This window comes from Rhamphochromis sp. 'chilingali', assembly GCF_963969265.1.
Source record: "Rhamphochromis sp. 'chilingali' genome assembly, chromosome: 15".
NCBI classification, from domain to species: Eukaryota; Metazoa; Chordata; class Actinopteri; order Cichliformes; family Cichlidae; genus Rhamphochromis; species Rhamphochromis sp. 'chilingali'.
This window is the reverse complement of record NC_137942.1, coordinates 14,794,896-14,812,551: the sequence shown is the minus strand read 5'-3', so window position 1 is coordinate 14,812,551 and position 17,656 is coordinate 14,794,896. Positions and strand designations below refer to the sequence as shown.

The 17,656-nt window shown below is 41.6% G+C and overlaps 1 protein-coding gene across 2 annotated transcripts; it reads right to left on the bottom strand.

The window, feature by feature from the left end:
• Positions 1 to 977: 977 nt before the first annotated feature.
• Positions 978 to 14,770, bottom strand: srl (sarcalumenin). 2 transcript variants are annotated; one of them, XM_080906476.1, is made up of 7 exons: positions 14,625 to 14,770; positions 6,517 to 6,612; positions 6,193 to 6,288; positions 5,423 to 5,458; positions 4,326 to 4,442; positions 3,852 to 4,085; positions 978 to 3,756 (listed from the first exon to the last, which is right to left on the bottom strand). In XM_080906476.1, the coding sequence occupies exons 1-7, from the start codon at positions 14,680 to 14,682 to the stop codon at positions 2,945 to 2,947; spliced, it is 1,449 nt and encodes a 482-aa protein (XP_080762602.1). In that variant the 5' UTR covers positions 14,683 to 14,770; the 3' UTR covers positions 978 to 2,944. The 2 variants fall into 2 exon arrangements, with proteins under 2 accessions (XP_080762602.1, XP_080762603.1); XM_080906477.1 differs by lacking the exon at positions 5,423 to 5,458.
• Positions 14,771 to 17,656: the final 2,886 nt, after the last annotated feature.

Sequence of the window (17,656 nt, the reverse complement as noted above, 5' to 3'; positions counted from 1 at the left end):
GGACACTACATTTAGTCTAATATGAGAGTAGAAGAAGTCTTAATTAGAAGACACCTGGATATATACAGAGTATCTTCAAATAAACAGCAGAATAGGAGCACTGATATCTAATTCTGAATACTTCATTTAAGGCAGACTATGAGAAATGAAGGCTACAGAGTGTGCAGCCAAACTGAATGAAGAACCTGCAGGTTTAATGTTCTATTATTTATTTATTCAGCAGCCTGACAGAAATATTAAGCAGCTGGCCTCTGTAGTCAGCAAGGAGCTTCGCTGTATTTTGAAAGCACCCCCAGAGGGAACCGCGCTACCTTCTTGCATTCCACCTTCGTGCATGGGAACAAACAAAACTCTGTCTTTAATTGGGAGAATAAGAACATTTACTGTGATTTTAAAGTGGTGAGCTGGAATTCTCTTGATTTATTCATAAACCACTGTATCAGTTTTAATCTTCTGCGAATATTTCAACGCTCGCAGAAGAGTTGGAGTTCACTCACAGAGAAGCTCACGTGGGTTCATATGACTGTATAAAGGGGGATTTTGGTGCATGTGTCAAAACTTGAGGCAATTTACATCACACACACACATCCACAGACACACTCACATACATGCCCCCCCCCTCACTCCCACAGTCACGACAAACTGTTGGTGCATTGCAGCTGTGGAACACAAAAAGCATGCTTTCAAAAAGTGGGAGATCAGACCTGTTCAGATGTTGGTGTAAGAGAGACAAAAGGAACAGAGCGAGACGTTATACAGACAAATGTATGGAGACAAGATGGAGAAACAGGAAATGTGCAAGTCCAAGATGTAATCTCAGCAAATTTTCTTGTTTGAGTCCAAAGATTGATCATTTTATTTGAATAACCACAAAGTTTCACTGCTTGGTCCATCAGAAATCTTTATTCTTGATGGTCAAGCTTGCAAAAATTAGGCCAAGATTAACTTAAATATTTTTTTTAAAAAGGAAAAAAAAGTGAATCAACAACTACTTTAATGGGATGCACATCCATTCAATATCTAATTCACAGGTAAATGAAGATAAATTACACTCAAGTACACAAAAAAATAAATAAAATGCAAGCACCTAATGTTACGAAGCCTGAGCGATCAATCCCACTATAAACTTTTGCCAGTGGTCTGCATTTTCTTTCCTCTTTTTACACAGCTCTCTCTAGTGGCCATGTTCTGAATCTGCAGTGTAAACATACTAAACACCCTGTGCAGCACTTACACTCAAACTGAAAAGTTAATCAAAGTTAAGCTTATTTGGAGGTTATGTTTGCTATATTCTTTTGAATCATGCTTCAGAGTTTAGTTGGGAAAAGCAGCAGGGGTGTTAGTGAGGCAGGACACGTGGAGGAAACAGGAAGTGCGCTTGGCCATGAGTCAACTTTAGTTTTTTATTGGGTTAGCTTAGAACCACCTACCTGTTCTTTACGATTTAGGGCTTTGTGTATGAAGCACTCTTGTAAAAAATTTGGAAAAATATACTGAATCAGCTCAGCACCCACACTGGAAGCAACGAGCCTGGCTCTGTCAGAAGCTGCTAACCCTAACACATTTGATCTTTTGTCTTTTACAACTTATAAAGCCAAAGAAAAAGAAATAACATGCTAAGGTGTGCAGAGACTCCACAAAGCTGAAGCCAACAAGCAAAATATCCATTGTTCAATGCCCAGACTGTCCAAGTGTGTTTAGGACATCTATTGAGGCACAGTACACAGGAACTTGCGGTAAAAGCTACCTTCTGCTTTCCTTCTCTCCATAGAGGTCAGGGGTCAACTCATGAGTCCTCCTTTACCTCCATCTCACATTTTTTTATTTTCTTTTTTTTGCAAGCTGGGAAATCTGCAAAGATCGACCACACTTTGGCAGCACTTTTCAAAATTTTGCAGCAGAGGTGTGTGCGTGTGTGTGTGTAAATATCTCTCTCTCTAATATATATATATATATATATTAGAGCCTCATTCATATGTTATTTTTTTATGATCACTTAAAAGAAAGGGCTGAGAAGCTTATCACTGAGGGGAAAATAAACGCTAACACAGCATTTAAATTCTGCTGAAAGCAAATTTATAGACTCAAACAAAAAAAAACAAAAAACAAAGAAAGAGTAACAACAGTTACAAGCAGAGTAAACACACCCACTCTGCACTGAAGACTCTGACCTTTGATCCCTGACCCCTGCTATTCTCAGAGGTTGTCAACAACCAAGACTGGCGAGCATACAAAATTACGAGGAAAAATAACCAAAACAAAAAAACAGCCACATGTGTTGCAGGTGTCAGTAACACAAGGGACTATTGCTTGTGTCAGAGAGAAAATGCATGCACCTTTTGTGATGTCGAACATGCAGTGTTAATCTAATTCAAAAGCAAAGGTTTGGATGTCTAGCTCTGTGTGGCACCCACACAAGGGGCTACTTCAAAAACAGCTTCCTGAAGCGTGTGGAATTAACCTGCTGCAATGCAATTCTCACAAGTTGTCCAACACACATTTCTGTTTCCACTTTTTTCCTTTATTCACATACAAGGGAGCTGGTATTTGACTTTTTTTGTTCAGGATTTAAACTTTTTATTCCTTCTCATTTAATCTTTCCCATTTCCTCTTTTATTCACATCATTGATTTCCCAATCCCAAAGTCCCAGACAGTCCAGAGTGGTTGTGCAAGGGAGAGAGGCATGTTCTCATTTCTTCAGCACTTGTATCCTTAAGCTGCCTTTATCGATGACCCCTCCCGCTATCTCTTTCAATCCTACGGACATTAAATGCACCTCCCCTTAAACTCCTGAGAAAAAAAAAAGGAAAGAAAAAAGCATCTTCTCGCCTCTGTCTCCATTAGTGATACAAGCGTTCTGACAAAAAGCAGGGTTGGCATCGACCAGACCCTTTCTCTTCACCTTCACCTTCTCCTTTCTACCTTTAGAGTATTTTGTGTTCCTCAGTTCTTTCGGTAACGATTCTTTGGCTTCTCACCACAGCCGGTGGCCTCGCAGGAGGACAGGCCAGGCTGCTTGCCAGAGTTAATGCTGCTCAGAAGGGCAGGCAACTCAGTGGTGATTGCCTTCTCAATCTTATCAAGCAGACAGCCTCCGATGTAGGAGCACTGAGCTGACAGAGGCTTGAAGTTGGTGATAGGGTTGATGCCAAAGAAGTCACGGTAAGCGTCGCGGTTAGGCAGGTCAAATTTGCTGACGTTGGTCTTGGCTAGGATGGATTTGAAAATGTAAAACTTGTCTGGGTCATCTACAATTTCCTGGAAGACTAACTCGGGATCACTGAAGAAGCTCATCTTCTCTTTAAAGGTCTGGACGTAGCGGTCTACCAGCAAGCCGTGGATGCGTACACGGATACCGTGCTGGCGGATGAAGGCAATCTTATTCTCCATGCGGTTTTCGATCACCTGATTGAGATCCTCCAGAAGAGAGATCTCCTCTCGCTTGAAGAGCTCCCGGCTGGTGTCAGGTGCATAGTCATATGGCCAGAAGGAACTGACATAGACACGGGGAGGCTCAGTGACATTGATGAGGGGAGCTAAGCTCCAGAAGAGCGCTCCGTAAACTCTCATTAAGTCCTGGGTGGCCAGGTTGTCAGCCTTGTTCAGGATGATGCGAATCTGTGACTCACGACCCTTCAACTGCCTGAAGAGCATCTCTAGCTCCAGACCAACATCCAGCTTGGTGGGGTCAAACACGACAAAGATCAGGTCAGCACGGTCAATGAACCACTGACAGACATCATTGAAAGGATAGCCTAAATGGGAGAAAAGCACAGGTCATAAAGAGCTATGCGCAGTTGATTTGTGGTATCTGAAAATCAAAACCTGAGAGCGAGCTTCTTGAGTTTACCTCTTTCCTGCTGTTTCCGGTTCTCAATAATTCCCGGTGTATCTACGAACGTCACACGCTCCAAAAGCTTGTGGGGCATCTCAATACCAATCAGCTTTTCAAGAAAGTTTTGACCAAACTTCTCCAGGGGAGAGAAGGAGCGCGAGCTGTCAGCCGCCATAACGATACCCTCAACAGAGCGGATCTTTTCCCCGTGCATAATAACTGTAAATTCAGAGGTAGTAGGCTCAGCTCCTGCAGAAGGACATCACAGAGGAAGAGATTAGCATTGTGGAGGAGAAGCAGATGGGAAAACACACTGAACCTCAGTAAGATGTAAAGCACCCAGTTCTCCAGTCAACTCCCCATCTGATGTAGATTTAGCAACAACTGCACTTTTCACCTTGCCTTTTTTCCCCCCATCAGCGCTGGATTTCAGAACTTAACGTTATTTACTGCTAATTTACAAAATAAAAAATAACATCTTTATGGTACCTGTGTAGAGCTGATAGGGGTGGTCATGCAAGCCCAGGAGGTAATTGATCATGGAGGACTTTCCTACACTCCACGGTCCCAGGAATAGCACCATGGGCTTGGAGGTAATCTCTCCATCTGTTTAGGGCAAGAAGAAACAACACTGATTAAATTATCAGCAGTGTGGTGAAATCATCATCTAGCCAGTCATCTAATCAACCATCTATCCGAAAGGTCTCCCTGCATATCTGTTTATTTATTTTTTTCACTGAAGAGCACATCTGAACAGCACTGCCAATCCAGAGCACAGGGCACATTTTACAAGACTTAAGAAGGAAGGACAGAAACATGTTGTAAAGCTGTTAGGGTGTTTAATAGCATAAAGGAAATTCATTAAAATGCAGCAGCCATAATCTCATGACACACGATAAAGTTTTATACTCTGACAAAGAGACTCGACGGGTCTAGCACAAGCTGTGTGTCTCGTAGCTGTTGTGAGTGGACATGGTGTTTGGGTGGCTGGGTGCAATGTACTACAATGCAACTGACTGATGGAAAAATAGCATTAAAAAAGGGAAAGGAGAAAGAATAAACAAAAAAGCAGACATTAAGCATCACTCCTGGTGCTACTGGAATTTAAAATGATAAAAAATAATAATATTAAAAAATAAAGTGAAAAAGTAAACCAGTTCACTCCTAGCTGAACACTGACCACCCTCTCCCACCAGTGTCCCCTCCTCAAACCTCTGTATCCTTTGTTAAAACCAAAGCTGCACATGCAACCCCATTTATATAAATATATATATATTGTTTTTACAAAGTAATGGTAAGTCATTTTTAAAAAAGTTTAAATAATGTGCAATTTAAACATTATCACACTTAAAGTATGTTAAGAGTGTTTTTACTTCTCTTTTTATTCACTCTCCGTAAAATGAAGCTTTCACCCATGGATCACTTTTGACTACACCTCAGTCATATCGAGTGTCGTCCAAAGTGAAACGTGCTTGAAATTTTGCAACCCACTCAGGGCAAATGTATGAAGACAAATAAGGGGTTGAAAGGAAAGGGCCGAGCACTGCAGGCACTGCCATGCACAGGTAAGCTCTGGCCACACCCACCTGTGGCTGAGTCCCCCAGGGTTCTTCCCGGGTAGGCTGTTAGATGAGGGGTGGAAGAGGGAGTGGAGGGGATGGGGATGAGTGGAAGACAGGAGAGGGTGGAGTATAGAGAAGTGAAGGGAAACAGGAGGTGGAGGAAAGCTCAGTGAGGGAGTGATGTTTCTACAAGCAACATGGAGGGATAAAGTAAAAATGTACATAAACAGGTGGGAGATCCAGGCTGGAGTCTAATCCCATATTTGACCTGCGAAGTGTCAAACATGTCTGTAAACAGATGGAGGACATGCCCGTGTAGTCAGGTGATGGGGGGGGGGGGGATTTACTCCCATCTTTAAAACGCACATATGCATTGAAAATAGAAGTTGATTTTTTTTTTTTTTTTGCATGCAGGCCTGAAAAGCCACAAGAGGGCGATAACTTTATTTCATTGTAGGAAAGTGGGGTTTTCTGGGCAGTTCAGTGTACAGCTTGGAGTGTTGAGTCCACTGTAAAGAAACAGGGAACAGTGCAATGTTTAACAGAAGGGGTAAAAAAAGACACTACCCTTCTTACTTTTATAATCCCACCCTTAAACCTGATATAAAGAGAGGCTACAGGTAATTTCCAAAGGAGAACATATTGCTGTTAATGCATCAGTTGGAGGTGTAAAGATGCTGTGTTTTTGCAAACAAGTCAACAAATCAGTTACTAAAGCAACTCAAACAGAAAACTCCACACCAACAGGAGAAAGTGAAGCAAAGTGAAGCTGCAGCCGGTGAGCTCGGTGATACCTGAGATCTCGTGCTGCCTCAGTTCGTTGTACTTGTAGGCCTGCTCCATCGGCTTGATGGACGTATGGTAGATCTTCCGCAACCTCTCCAGAGCCGCTGAAGAAAAAGGAGACCAGAGATGATCAAAAGGATGTTAGTAAGGTAAATAAGGTAAACAGTGTTTTCTTTGGATACACTGTTTGTTTTAAATAGCATAAAAATCCTATTGACTTGTCATATTTAGTTTGCTCCCCCAAAAGTGTTAAAGGGAAATCAGGTGGAAAAAAATTAAGAAAATTAAAGCAGTCAGATTTGTAACATGCCTCTTTCACCTTCAATCCTCACCTGCATAGTCTCCTGCTTTTTCCTCCATTGCAAGCCGCAGCGTCTCATCGATGTGAGATCTGTCTCTAAGGACGGAGGTAACATCTTCTTCTTCTTCTGCAGAAACATCACAAACATCAACAGCAAATTCAGTTTGTTTCAAGACCTCAGCGTATGCCTTAAATGGCCAGCTTGATATTTTAAGAAAATAAACATGGGAGGTCTGATTTGTTCAACGGCAGTTTAATAAAGAAGCAGACACTGGGTTTGTTGACAGGTGCCATGCCATGTTTATTAAAGCTTTGCTATTACATGACGGTCTGTCTGGCCAAAGATCAGTGAAAAGAAAGACTTGACTGATTTTGTAGTGGATGCAAATAAATAAAATGTTTTAATGTGAGCCTTGTATAAAGGCATTATATGGAAGAAAACAAAAAAAAATAAAATCAGCAATTCAATGATTTTTGCTGTATTTTCAGATTTTAACAAGTCAAGTTAGGAAATTAAAGCACCTAAACTCCCCCCGCACAATCCACCAACTAAACACTTTCGATTTGTAGTTATTAGTATCTAAATATTCCCTTTTTAGATTACATTTTTTTGCATGACTATTCATTGAGGGCAAATATTTTTTGATGTAGTAGAAGCTCTCAACTGACACACCAACTGTTGGTTAAGTGAACTAAATAGTAGCCAATCTAAGGTATTGACATTCTAACCAACCCCCCTTTAAATGGAATATAGTTGCTAAGTTAGCATTTACATTCAGATGTAGGTCCTGCATGTCAATATACACATTTTAACTGAGCTATAAGCTTGTTTCATGTCCGTGTATGAGCGTGTGTGTAAGAGAGAAAGAATGACCAAGAGAAAATATTTGCTCACCAGTCATGTCCACTTTTGAACATGTCGGATTACTTAGATCACAGCTCTTAGTACAATCAGGTCTTAATTTAGAAAGCAAATGCTGAAAATAAACAAAGACATGTGTTTGGCATCAGCGCGGGCTATATAACAACAGCAAAGATAAGGCAGACTGACAGAGAGAGGGACTTCCCCGGTTTCGTAACAGACGAGGAGGAGAACTCAAAGCCGGACTGAGTGTTCCCAACAATAATATACATGAGACAATGGTGTGCAATCCTCTGTCTTTTCTCATCTATATTTATCCACCAATCACAGGCTCATCAGGCTGTGAGGCCTGTCCTTGTGTGCCCAGGCCTCAGTACAGACCCCTTCCACAACGCCTCCCACACGCCAACCTGCCACAAGATATATATAGCAGCAATTGGGAAGTCTTCCTGGTTCACACTTCCATGCCCTGGGAGCTTATGGGTCTGAGCATCCAAGCTACCAGACACCCCCTTAACAGAACTGTTAAAGAATTTTAAAGGTATTTAAGAGTGTGGAAGATTGACTCTGATATAGGAGCACCTGTTGAATTATTAACTGCAGTCATTTAGTTGTAAATAAGACTGTGGAAAGCACAGAATATTGATCTTGTTCTTAAACCAATTACATGCATACCTTCTGCCAGCAAATTCAGTTTACTGGCGCTGATAAGTTCAAAATGTTTTAAGCAGCACAGAGAAAAATGAATATAAGCTCATATAATCGCCTGCACTTTACCTGACTTTCTCAGTAAAAATACACAATTTTATTGCAGTTATATAAAACTAACACCACTTGCACAGAGGATCAGAAAAAGAATGAAAAGTTGGTTCAGTCGCTGGCAGCACAACCCTCTGATCTCAGCTGGTGTCTGTGAAGAAATAATCGTATCCTGGCATTTATGTAATGCTCCTGAAAAAGTGACTGGGGGTAGAGCAGAGGTGCTCAAATGGGAAGGTAAAAAAACTTCCAGACTAGAACTGCAGACACATCATTTCATGTACAGTGTTGAATAATGTAAGATCCTCTCAGTCCGTCTGTTATTGTGAAATAAGTGGCGTTTCTCACAGATACTGACACACTTTTTGAGAAAGTTGATTGGCTGTAAGTTGTGGGTGGAGTGAGTAAAAATCAGAAGGTGACTTAAATATTCTTTGAAAAACTCAACTATAGTTCCTCCAACTCTCTGGTGTCACCATAGACCATATTCATCAGCAATGTTCTCTCAAACAGAAAGCTTTCTTTCAGAAATAATATTTAAAAATGCCTCCTTTTTAAAATGTCAAAACCAAAACTGCAGAGCAAAGTCACATATCAGATGTTCTTTTAAACATCTGATAAACATCACCCCCTCAGAGGGCAGTGCTGCTGCAGCATCCTGCGCCACAGCCTCGAGTAAAGCCACCGGCCATGTGGTGAATGACTTCTAGTGTTTCTGGCCAAGCGTCAGAATGGCACGTCGCTTTGGATGAATCCAACGCTGCATCAAATGACAAGTAAAATCATCCGAAGGCCTGTTTGTTTACAAGCCTCAAGCAAACTTATGTTTATATTTATGAGCCTCGAGGCTTGTAAATCGACTCTTTCACTGAAATGAACTGAGTTCAATATAAATGTTTCTCATTCATGAAAAATGCAGCCCGCATTTTCTGATCACAGAAATCCAATTGGAGCATTTCAGTATGTGCACATACAAAAACAATAAACGACCACAAAAGACCCCCGAAATTACAAATCTCTGGGGCTTTAACTGAAACCCGAAAGGTTTCTCCTTTGCTGCGTGGAGGCAGTGACACAGTGCTGATTCTCACCGAGTCAACCTGCTAAAAATAAGCCTGTGTAATGTTTCTGCCGGCACGACGCAAGAACAAGAGAAACCAAAAGGTTAGTAGCCAGAATAAAAGGAGGGTACGAGCAACACTGCTAACCCATATATTGTATGTGGCTACATAGTATCAGGCAGAAAGCCTTCCTTAATCAGCCCATACAATAAAAAATTACATTCATTTCTTGCATGTGAACTCCTAATGGCAAGTGTGCCCTGTCTTTATTCTAGTGGATTAACACAATGAAAGCAGAGATGCAGTAATGTGAACTCATGCGACTTCCTATGTTGTGACAACACTTTACCCTTTTGTACAGAGAGTACTGTTTTATTTTATTTACTTTTATATGCTCATTACTTTTATCTTAGTTTAGTTTGGTTATTTTATTTATTTGCATTTCAGGAAAGTAAAGAAAATATTGCTCGGCGTAACCACTGTGTTTTGCATGTATATAATACACTTCTTCATTTTTGATTCTGCCAAGTTTAATAATATATAGTGCACATATGCACTAAACACATAGAGGCGAAAGGAGCACTGTTTCATTGGGTTTGGCAGTTTGGAAAAATGCAAGCATTTAGGGAAGAAGTGTTTATTCGAACACATGTTAAACATGTTAAAGACAAATTACATCAAACCTTCTGCAACTTTTTTTCCACAGCGACTTTATAATAAATCGGATTTAGCTCTGACAACAACTACAGCCTGCGCAAAGCTGCTTTTGTTCATGTGACCTTTAGAACACCACTAAGTGATGTCATCTGTTTGTGATCCATGACCGCTTGGTTGCATTTGAATCTGAGCCACATTGCTCCGGTTATCTGAGCAGGTTACAAGTTTTGAATAGAATGTGATCATATTGCAAAATAGAGGGGATGTGCCCTCTGATGAAACCCACCAGAGGGCAGAGAGGGTGATTCCACTTGAGGACTAAAGTGGCTGTCGATGACCAGATCCCATCTCTTCCACACGCCATCACTGCAGTACTACAGGGATTGCTAAAGCCTCTGTAACTTGACTCATCACTCAGAGAAGTCACGTCTTTTAACGCTAGCTCCTCGAGAGGGCCTTAGCGGCTGTGAACTTGTTAACACCTTCCAATCCAGTCGATCCCTAATTAGGACAGAGCTCCGCAAAGATCAGAGAGGTAATGTTGCCCGTGGACAGTGGGCCTTGCATCAGTGCTCAAAATTAACCCTGAAGGTGGCAGGGGAGCTGAACCCTGTCCTCGCTGAGCTCGTTGCCACACAACCGCACCACAGTTTGGAGAAACATTCTGGTGGCGTCGGTACATCCCGCTGAACATCTAAGCCGTCCACTGCGGCAATTATAGGCAGATCTCTTATGACCTACCAGCCATTGGAAACCAGCCTGAAATATGCTTCGCTTTCCTATTTAATTACATTAACCCACAAGGTTAATTTCTTTTGACTAAAGAAGATAAATTTAATCCATCTTTAATCTATGCTCTGATTATCCTGATATATGTTGTGGTCTTTTCCAAACACTCAATAAATATTTATGCCCAAAATGCTGATTTTAAGTAATTTGATTACATGTAAATGTTCCATGTAATTTTCTTCCATAAGTACAGTGTAAAATATTCAATTTAATGGAATCTGAACAGATAAAATGTAACTGCTATGCTTTCAATGTATATCAAGCATATTTTCCTTCATGACTGATTATCTGAATAAATAAACCTTTAATACATCAGTCCGTATTTCACTCAAAATTATAGCTTCATGTTTATTGAGGGCAAAGAATCACTTTGTTGAGATTGTGTGCGTGCTGATATGTGCCTGTATATAATGACCATCTGTATAACTGTGGAACCCCCGGGATCATATTATGCTTACAGCACAGTCGAAGTAAATTGAATTAAAGTGAACATGATGAGGGTAGCAGCCCTGGAAACCCCAGTTAAAGGATTTATCCTGCACAAGCAGCCCTAATCTGAAGGCAGAATGTTTCCACCAGAAAGATCCACCGAGAAGCAATGATTCGAGTCAAATTTAAAGAGAAAGAAAAAATGTTTACATGACCAATGGCTTGTAAAGTGCCTCCGCTCTCATTTAAAATTCATGAATGCAATTAAGCAAAACTACTTTCTCACTAGTGCCCATTTCAGAAAGGCAGGAAACATACTTAAACCAAAGCAGATGAATGTGAAAATAAGCCTGCTGCCAGCCTATAAGGATGCCGGTTTCCTCCTTCGGTGAGGGTCAGAGGTGCGAGAGCACAGCTGTGCAGGGTGTGGTGAGAAGATACCACAGATGGCAACAGGTGGCACTGCTTGCAGCTCGTACTCCCACACAGTCAAAAATAGCCCTACAATGGGTCAGAAGATGGACAGAGGAGGGGTGGCAAAATGACTGCTGCCTATTTTAAGGTTTTGACTGTTAGTCAGTTTGGAGACTTTAGAGATATCCTCACCCTACAAACTGACTGTGTAGTACACAGGCTAGCCAAGTGAAAAGCATGATGCATGTAAATTTAAATGTGCTACAAATGCGTGGCTTTGCTTGTATGCGCTAATTAAATTTCTGAAAATATAACAAGTAATGGAATTGAGTGTTTATCACTTAGCAATTATCACTGTTATTGCTTTTCTTTTTTTTTCATTAGTTTTACTATGTCATACAATAATGAACAAGCCACCAAACAGTACCGGGGGGGTTGCATCAAGGGTAGGGACAGGCTCAAAGAAAGGTTCGAGGGCAAAGGCGCTTTACGCTGAAGTGTTGATCTGATGCCTCAGTCCCTGCTCGCCTGTTTTAGAGCCAGGAAAGGACGTCAGGTGCCCTTGGGGCTGCGCGGCTCGTCTTAAGGAAGCGTGTGTAATAAAGTCACCGAGTATGACTGGCGTGTCCCTTGCACTACGTCCAGCCTAGGGATGTCCTGCGTGCCATTAGAGGAGAATCACATGGAGACCGTGCTCCTTTAACTTTCAGTGTCTCCCCTCTGCAAAGTGAGGAGGCCAAAGATATTTTTACTGAGTGAGGATGGATAGTATTGCCACCAACTATAAACACAGCAGTGTGAAGAAATAGTCTGAAGGACCAAAACGGCTGAAGAACTGTTAGTGCTTATTTAATGTGGGCAGAAATATTCTACACATAGCACTTTTGTCCTTTTTGCTGACTCTCAAGTTCTGAGCGCTGCCTGTTAGACAAGTAATCTTTCTACATTTGCACTAGCGGCTGTTTTAATTCACTACAATTTTACCAATCTCAAGGTACTTTAGATAGTAAAGTGAAATTTTAAGCCTCTTCACAGTTTACCCAAAAGTTTGCTATAATGTAACAAACACAATTGTAGTCCTTGAATGGTCAATCGTAGCCATTCACACAAAACATTCTCTGCCTACAGAGCCTATGTTTCTCAGTACATGCCAACACTGAGCAGTGTCACATCCACATAAGAAACCTGCAACTTCCAGCAGCTTGTTTACGCCGCCAAAAACATAGCTCGTGAAAAGTTTTAGCTTTTTAATGACTGCATGTTAATGTCAGGTGAGAAAAAAATTACTGTTGGTTTATAAGATGTTCACATTGCTGCACATCAGCCGAGTGATATCTAAGCTTAAAAGATGACTTGCATCATTTGGTGTTCTTGCTTTATATCAAAATGTGGATACTCCAATCAATCAGCTAAGGCGATCAATGCTGGCCATGCAATCAGCCGCTTTAGGCTTTTTCCATAAGATTTGACATGATCAGTTTCTGTGTTAATATGTCAGCCCTGATGCAGCCTTCAGGTGTATTTTTTTTAAAAGGATATAAGATTTTCTGGTGGATTAATAAATCTGTATGCTAGGCAGCCTGTGATAAAATGATAGCATATTAACACCACATTGCTTTCGAGGGCGGTTACACCTTCGTGTCCATCCTGTAGAGTTCAGTGGAATTCCTGAGAGTTGACTGAACCAAATAAAAACACCATAATTACACACCGAGACAAAAAGAGTTCATGACTCAGTGTTGCCATACCCTGGGGGTATTTCAACATAAAGTCCTTTTTAGCTCTGCAGCAAAAATCAATACACAGTATGCCTGTGGAAAATATTCACAGACAGGGGGCCACCGTAAGACATCTGCACGAGCCTGCAAAAAAGGGCTCTTCGAAAGCTTGAGCTGCAAGCCACGGCCCGGCCCCTCCAGCCTGGAGAATGCATGTCCCTAAAAGGCCAACTGCTGGGAATAAATTGTGATTGTGACAGTGCAGCAGCTGTGCAGTGTGTCTAAAGGGAAGCATGGAACTGGGAGGGGTGACGATTCAGGAGGGATGGGGAGGGTAGAGGGTCTAGAAGAGGGAGGGAGGAGCTGTAGGGAGAGGGGGGGGGGGGATTTGGGGTTGGGTTTCAGGAGCCCATCCAATCTTAGACACCTGACAGCAGCTTGGAATATGGAGGCCTGGGTCCCGGCTGTGGAGCTGAACGCCACCCCAAGGACGGACAGGGGTGACAGACAAGGGTAACAATACCCGCGCTAGTCCAGCCCCAGAGACCAGTCCGCATTTTTAGAATGGGTAATCTGGGCGCAGTTATGGGTGATCAGCTCGCTGTGACATTCAGCTCCATGGGTGCCCTTTGATATAGTTAGGATGTATGTTGTTTTGGTGTTATGGTTGTCATTCTTCAGACTGTAGCAGGTGAAACCGAAGAATGAAGCAAACAGACCGAATTAGCGCGTGCAGAAAAAGCTCAGCGTCCATTCAGGCTCCCACGTGGCCGTTCCCGTCTCCTTGGTTAGACTAAGACTTTCCATCAGCTGGTGCCGTGCATTAGGACAGCTGACATGCTGTCAGTCCACAGTGGAGGCCGAACGGCTTTGAATAATCCCGAACTTCAGAAACTCGCCCAAACGCGATTTGTTCATACATGAAAAGTGACGGCTGTTCCAGTATGCCATGAAACATTTGATTTAATAATGAAGAGCATTAGAAAGAGACAGGTAAATCCACAACTCTGTAACACGTGCCAGCTTTTTAACTATAAACTGGGACAGATTTAAATAGCTTAGCCTGGTGGTAAAGAAAGGCTGGGGTAACATTTCTGTCTGTCTATCCTTATCCTTGGGTGGTGCTGTACTCTGCCTCTAAAAGCCAGTGCCATTTGTGGCCAAACTGACCCTACAATAGACACAAAAACCTACAGGACAGCCTGTTTTCAATAATATGACAGGCCATTTCTGGCCATCCTCTGAATCTTTGAGGAACCATTGAAGTATCAAGCTGACAAAGCAGTCAAATATGGTGCTATTTATTAACCATTCATTAACCCTGCTTCTAAACTTATGCCACATCACCATTTCAATCATCAGCGGTACTTGTACACAAACATTTCTCACGCCCACGGTGCACCAGCTCACCTAAAACAGCAAGTTTTACCAAATTGCTTCTGAATCTTACCTGCTGTGGCCTGCAAAAGCAGCAGAGAGAGGAAACAGATCGAGACTGCACCCTTCATGATGGCTGCCAGGAGAACTCTGATAGTCACACAGACTATATATACCAAGGCAGGAAGGTTAAAGTGCACAGAGAGAGAGAAGAGGTGGGATACAGAGATGGCCAGCTGGTGGAGGGGCTGAGATCTGTGTGTGCTCGAGGTGTTACAGGAGTCTATCGTGCCACAGGGACTCTACATGTGCAAGCAGCTGACTCTTTCTTCTTCTTTTTAGCGGGAGGCTGCAGCTCAGGCCTCGTCATAAGTGCACAAGAGTTGGCTCTATCCTCCATAGCAAATTCACTCAACTCCTCACTAACAATATATATCACATAATTAATGCCAGAGACTTGAAATAGCCACATTTTTTATGTGAATAAGATTTTCACAGATATTAAGTAATATAATTCTTTTTTTTAATTATTCTCATAGTGGATAAATGCCAAATGCATTGAAGTAGCTCAAACTGGGACCTATGCATTCCTTTTCTTGGTGAGTACTTGATTAATAGAGCAACAGGAATCTCTTATCTGTTAGTTAGTTAGCATTGCTCAGCACAAAAGCTGCAAACAGGGAAAAAATATAGGTGCTTCTCTGCTATGATCCGACCAAAACACCATAATTACGAGACTAGCACCTCTCCCAGGAAGTTCACTAATTAAGGAACTGCAGTTTGCTTGTCTAAACCAAATAACAAAGCTGTGTCAGCCAAGAGCTGGAGTATTTGCTGCAATTTGAATGAATAGTACAGCTGTGTCTAAAGAGACTGTCTTCCTCTTATTTAACTAAAGCATTATCAAATTTGAAACAAAAGAAAATAATGACTGTAACAGCTTTACTAACCCATCTCCATGAATTTCTAGATTTAGTAGGCTTAAATGTGCTGCACTGAAGCATTGAAGGGAACTGTCAGACTCTTACTCTGGTAAGGAAGACTTACTTGGCTGCCGTATTGGTTAAAGTAATCACCAAAAGAGAGTGTGAGGGGATGAGAGAGCTGCAGAGAGGGTATGTCGGAAGCATGAGGACCCCTGAGTCAGACTTGAATCCCTGGCACAGCTAAAGGCTGGGCGGATTACTGCTTTATCACACTCAGGCAGATGTAGTGTGGCGAACATAATCTCACAATTCCTCAGGAATCAACATCTCCACTGTAAATTAATCCCCAAATATGGCAGAAGTTTCTTACCCAAGCATGCCTTTTCCAAATGACTCGGGAAGCATGTCCAAACATTACAGCGTGTTCATTTTAGAGCGGAAAACAGCATTAATCCTCAGATAGTTCACTGGTGCTGGGGAGTAGTTGGGGGCTATGGTTTCCCAAAAAGTTGATTCTGTTAATCTGGAAACATTTCATCACTCATCCAGGTGACTTCTTCAGTCTCAGCTGACTGCAGGTTTCCCCAAACTTATAAACAGTACATTTGCACAATGACTGAAACCAACAGCACTGATGAACAATGGGCTTTTCAATCCCACACACCCCAAGATTCACTATTTGATGAATACTGTGATCCGATTTTTAGGAAAAGACAATTTTTTTAAATTTTAACAGAGTTATGTGATTTTTAAAATGCAAAAGGGCCAAAATGACCCACTTTGGTGGTTCTAGTGTTTTTTAACGGGCTTCATAATGTGAGTGGACTGAGAGATATTTGTGTACGCTGGCTAAAGTTATTGACCAGGGGGCTGTCCTTGGAGTTTTTGATGGAGCATAGAGGAACCCAGATGTCTGCAGATGTCTCTTGACATCTCTCAAGAGGGTTTTTGGTTGCTGCCAGCTGCTGCAGCACTCCTTCATTGTTTCCTTCACTAGCACATTGTCCAGCTTTGCCACTGGCTACTCAAGGGCTTGTGAGTAAAACTACTGCATGTGCTCTTGTTTTGTTTTCCTGATTGCTTTGCAAGCGAAAGGCTGAAAAAAATTTCAAACCACTATGCACATATGCAATAGCACAGGACTTTGACTTTAGGGTTGCAGCATATTCTCCAAGACTTTGAGACAAAATATGGGGCACTGCAAGTATTTTATATTTTGAAATATTGAAATTGAGGAAAAGAAGTAAAACTTGGAGAAAGTATGCAAAGTGATGTAGTGTAGTATCCACGAAATGGTGAGCAAAAATGTGCATTTGCAAGGAGTATAAAACAGAGTACAGAAGAGAAAACACTGAAACGGAGGAGGAGAAGCAACGACAGATGGAAACCAAAAGACATGGAAGAAGAAATGAACAAAAACGTGAATGAAGACAAAGAAATTACAGAAAGAGAAATATGAAGAGCAGTAGAAGACGGTGTAAGATACTTGATCAGAATTCAGATATGATCGCTGAGATGAAAAACCTTCAAGCATGGGATAAATTCTGCAGGAACTCTGAAGAGAAAAAGCGCGTTTCAAGTTTTTCCTAAAAGAAGTTAAGCTTGGACAAGTGTAGCCTTCTCCTCCTTCATCTTTTGTCCAACTCTTTAATTTTTACCTCTCCCTCCTCTACCCATGCTCTCGACTCCTCCTTTATTCATTCCTTATGCTTTTATTTCTTCTCACCCTAAATAAGTCATTTAAGTAACAGTTTGAAGACATTTTCTAGCTTGCAGTTGACGGTTAAATCAGAATGAGTAGAAATGCAGGTTGGCAAAGATGATGATAGAATGGAAAACATCCGCGCCACCTAACTGCTCTAAAACCACAAAAAACACAACTTGTCTCTAAAACCCTCGAACTGCCGTGCAGGTGTCACCTGAAAAGCAGTAAAGAAAACCCTGCCTGCATCTGAAAGGTGATCTGTTTGGACAGTTTTGTGCACATTCCACATCTCAATGTCTGAAATAACAGTATGCAAGAAATCTTAAATATGCGCTTCTTGTTCTTTTTACTGGGCTTTGACCCCGTAACCCCCCAAAGTATCCAGATAGCTTTATAACACCATGATACATGTGTGCTGGCTTTTCAGAACATTTTTAGCCCTTAAGCAGTTTTAATTTTCAGTTTTATACTCCA

What these genes read in the sequence shown, in the direction of transcription:
- srl (XM_080906476.1), bottom strand. Translation starts at nt 14,682, where the DNA reads ATGAAGGGTGCAGTCTCGATCTGTTTCCTCTCTCTGCTGCTTTTGCAG. An exon ending in GAGGCAGCACGAGATCTCAG is followed by an intron (nt 5,459 to 6,192) that starts GTATCACCGAGC and finishes CTCATCTAACAG; the next exon opens with CCTACCCGGGAAGAACCCTG. An exon ending in CCGGAAACAGCAGGAAAGAG is followed by an intron (nt 3,757 to 3,851) that starts GTAAACTCAAGA and finishes TCTCCCATTTAG; the next exon opens with GCTATCCTTTCAATGATGTC.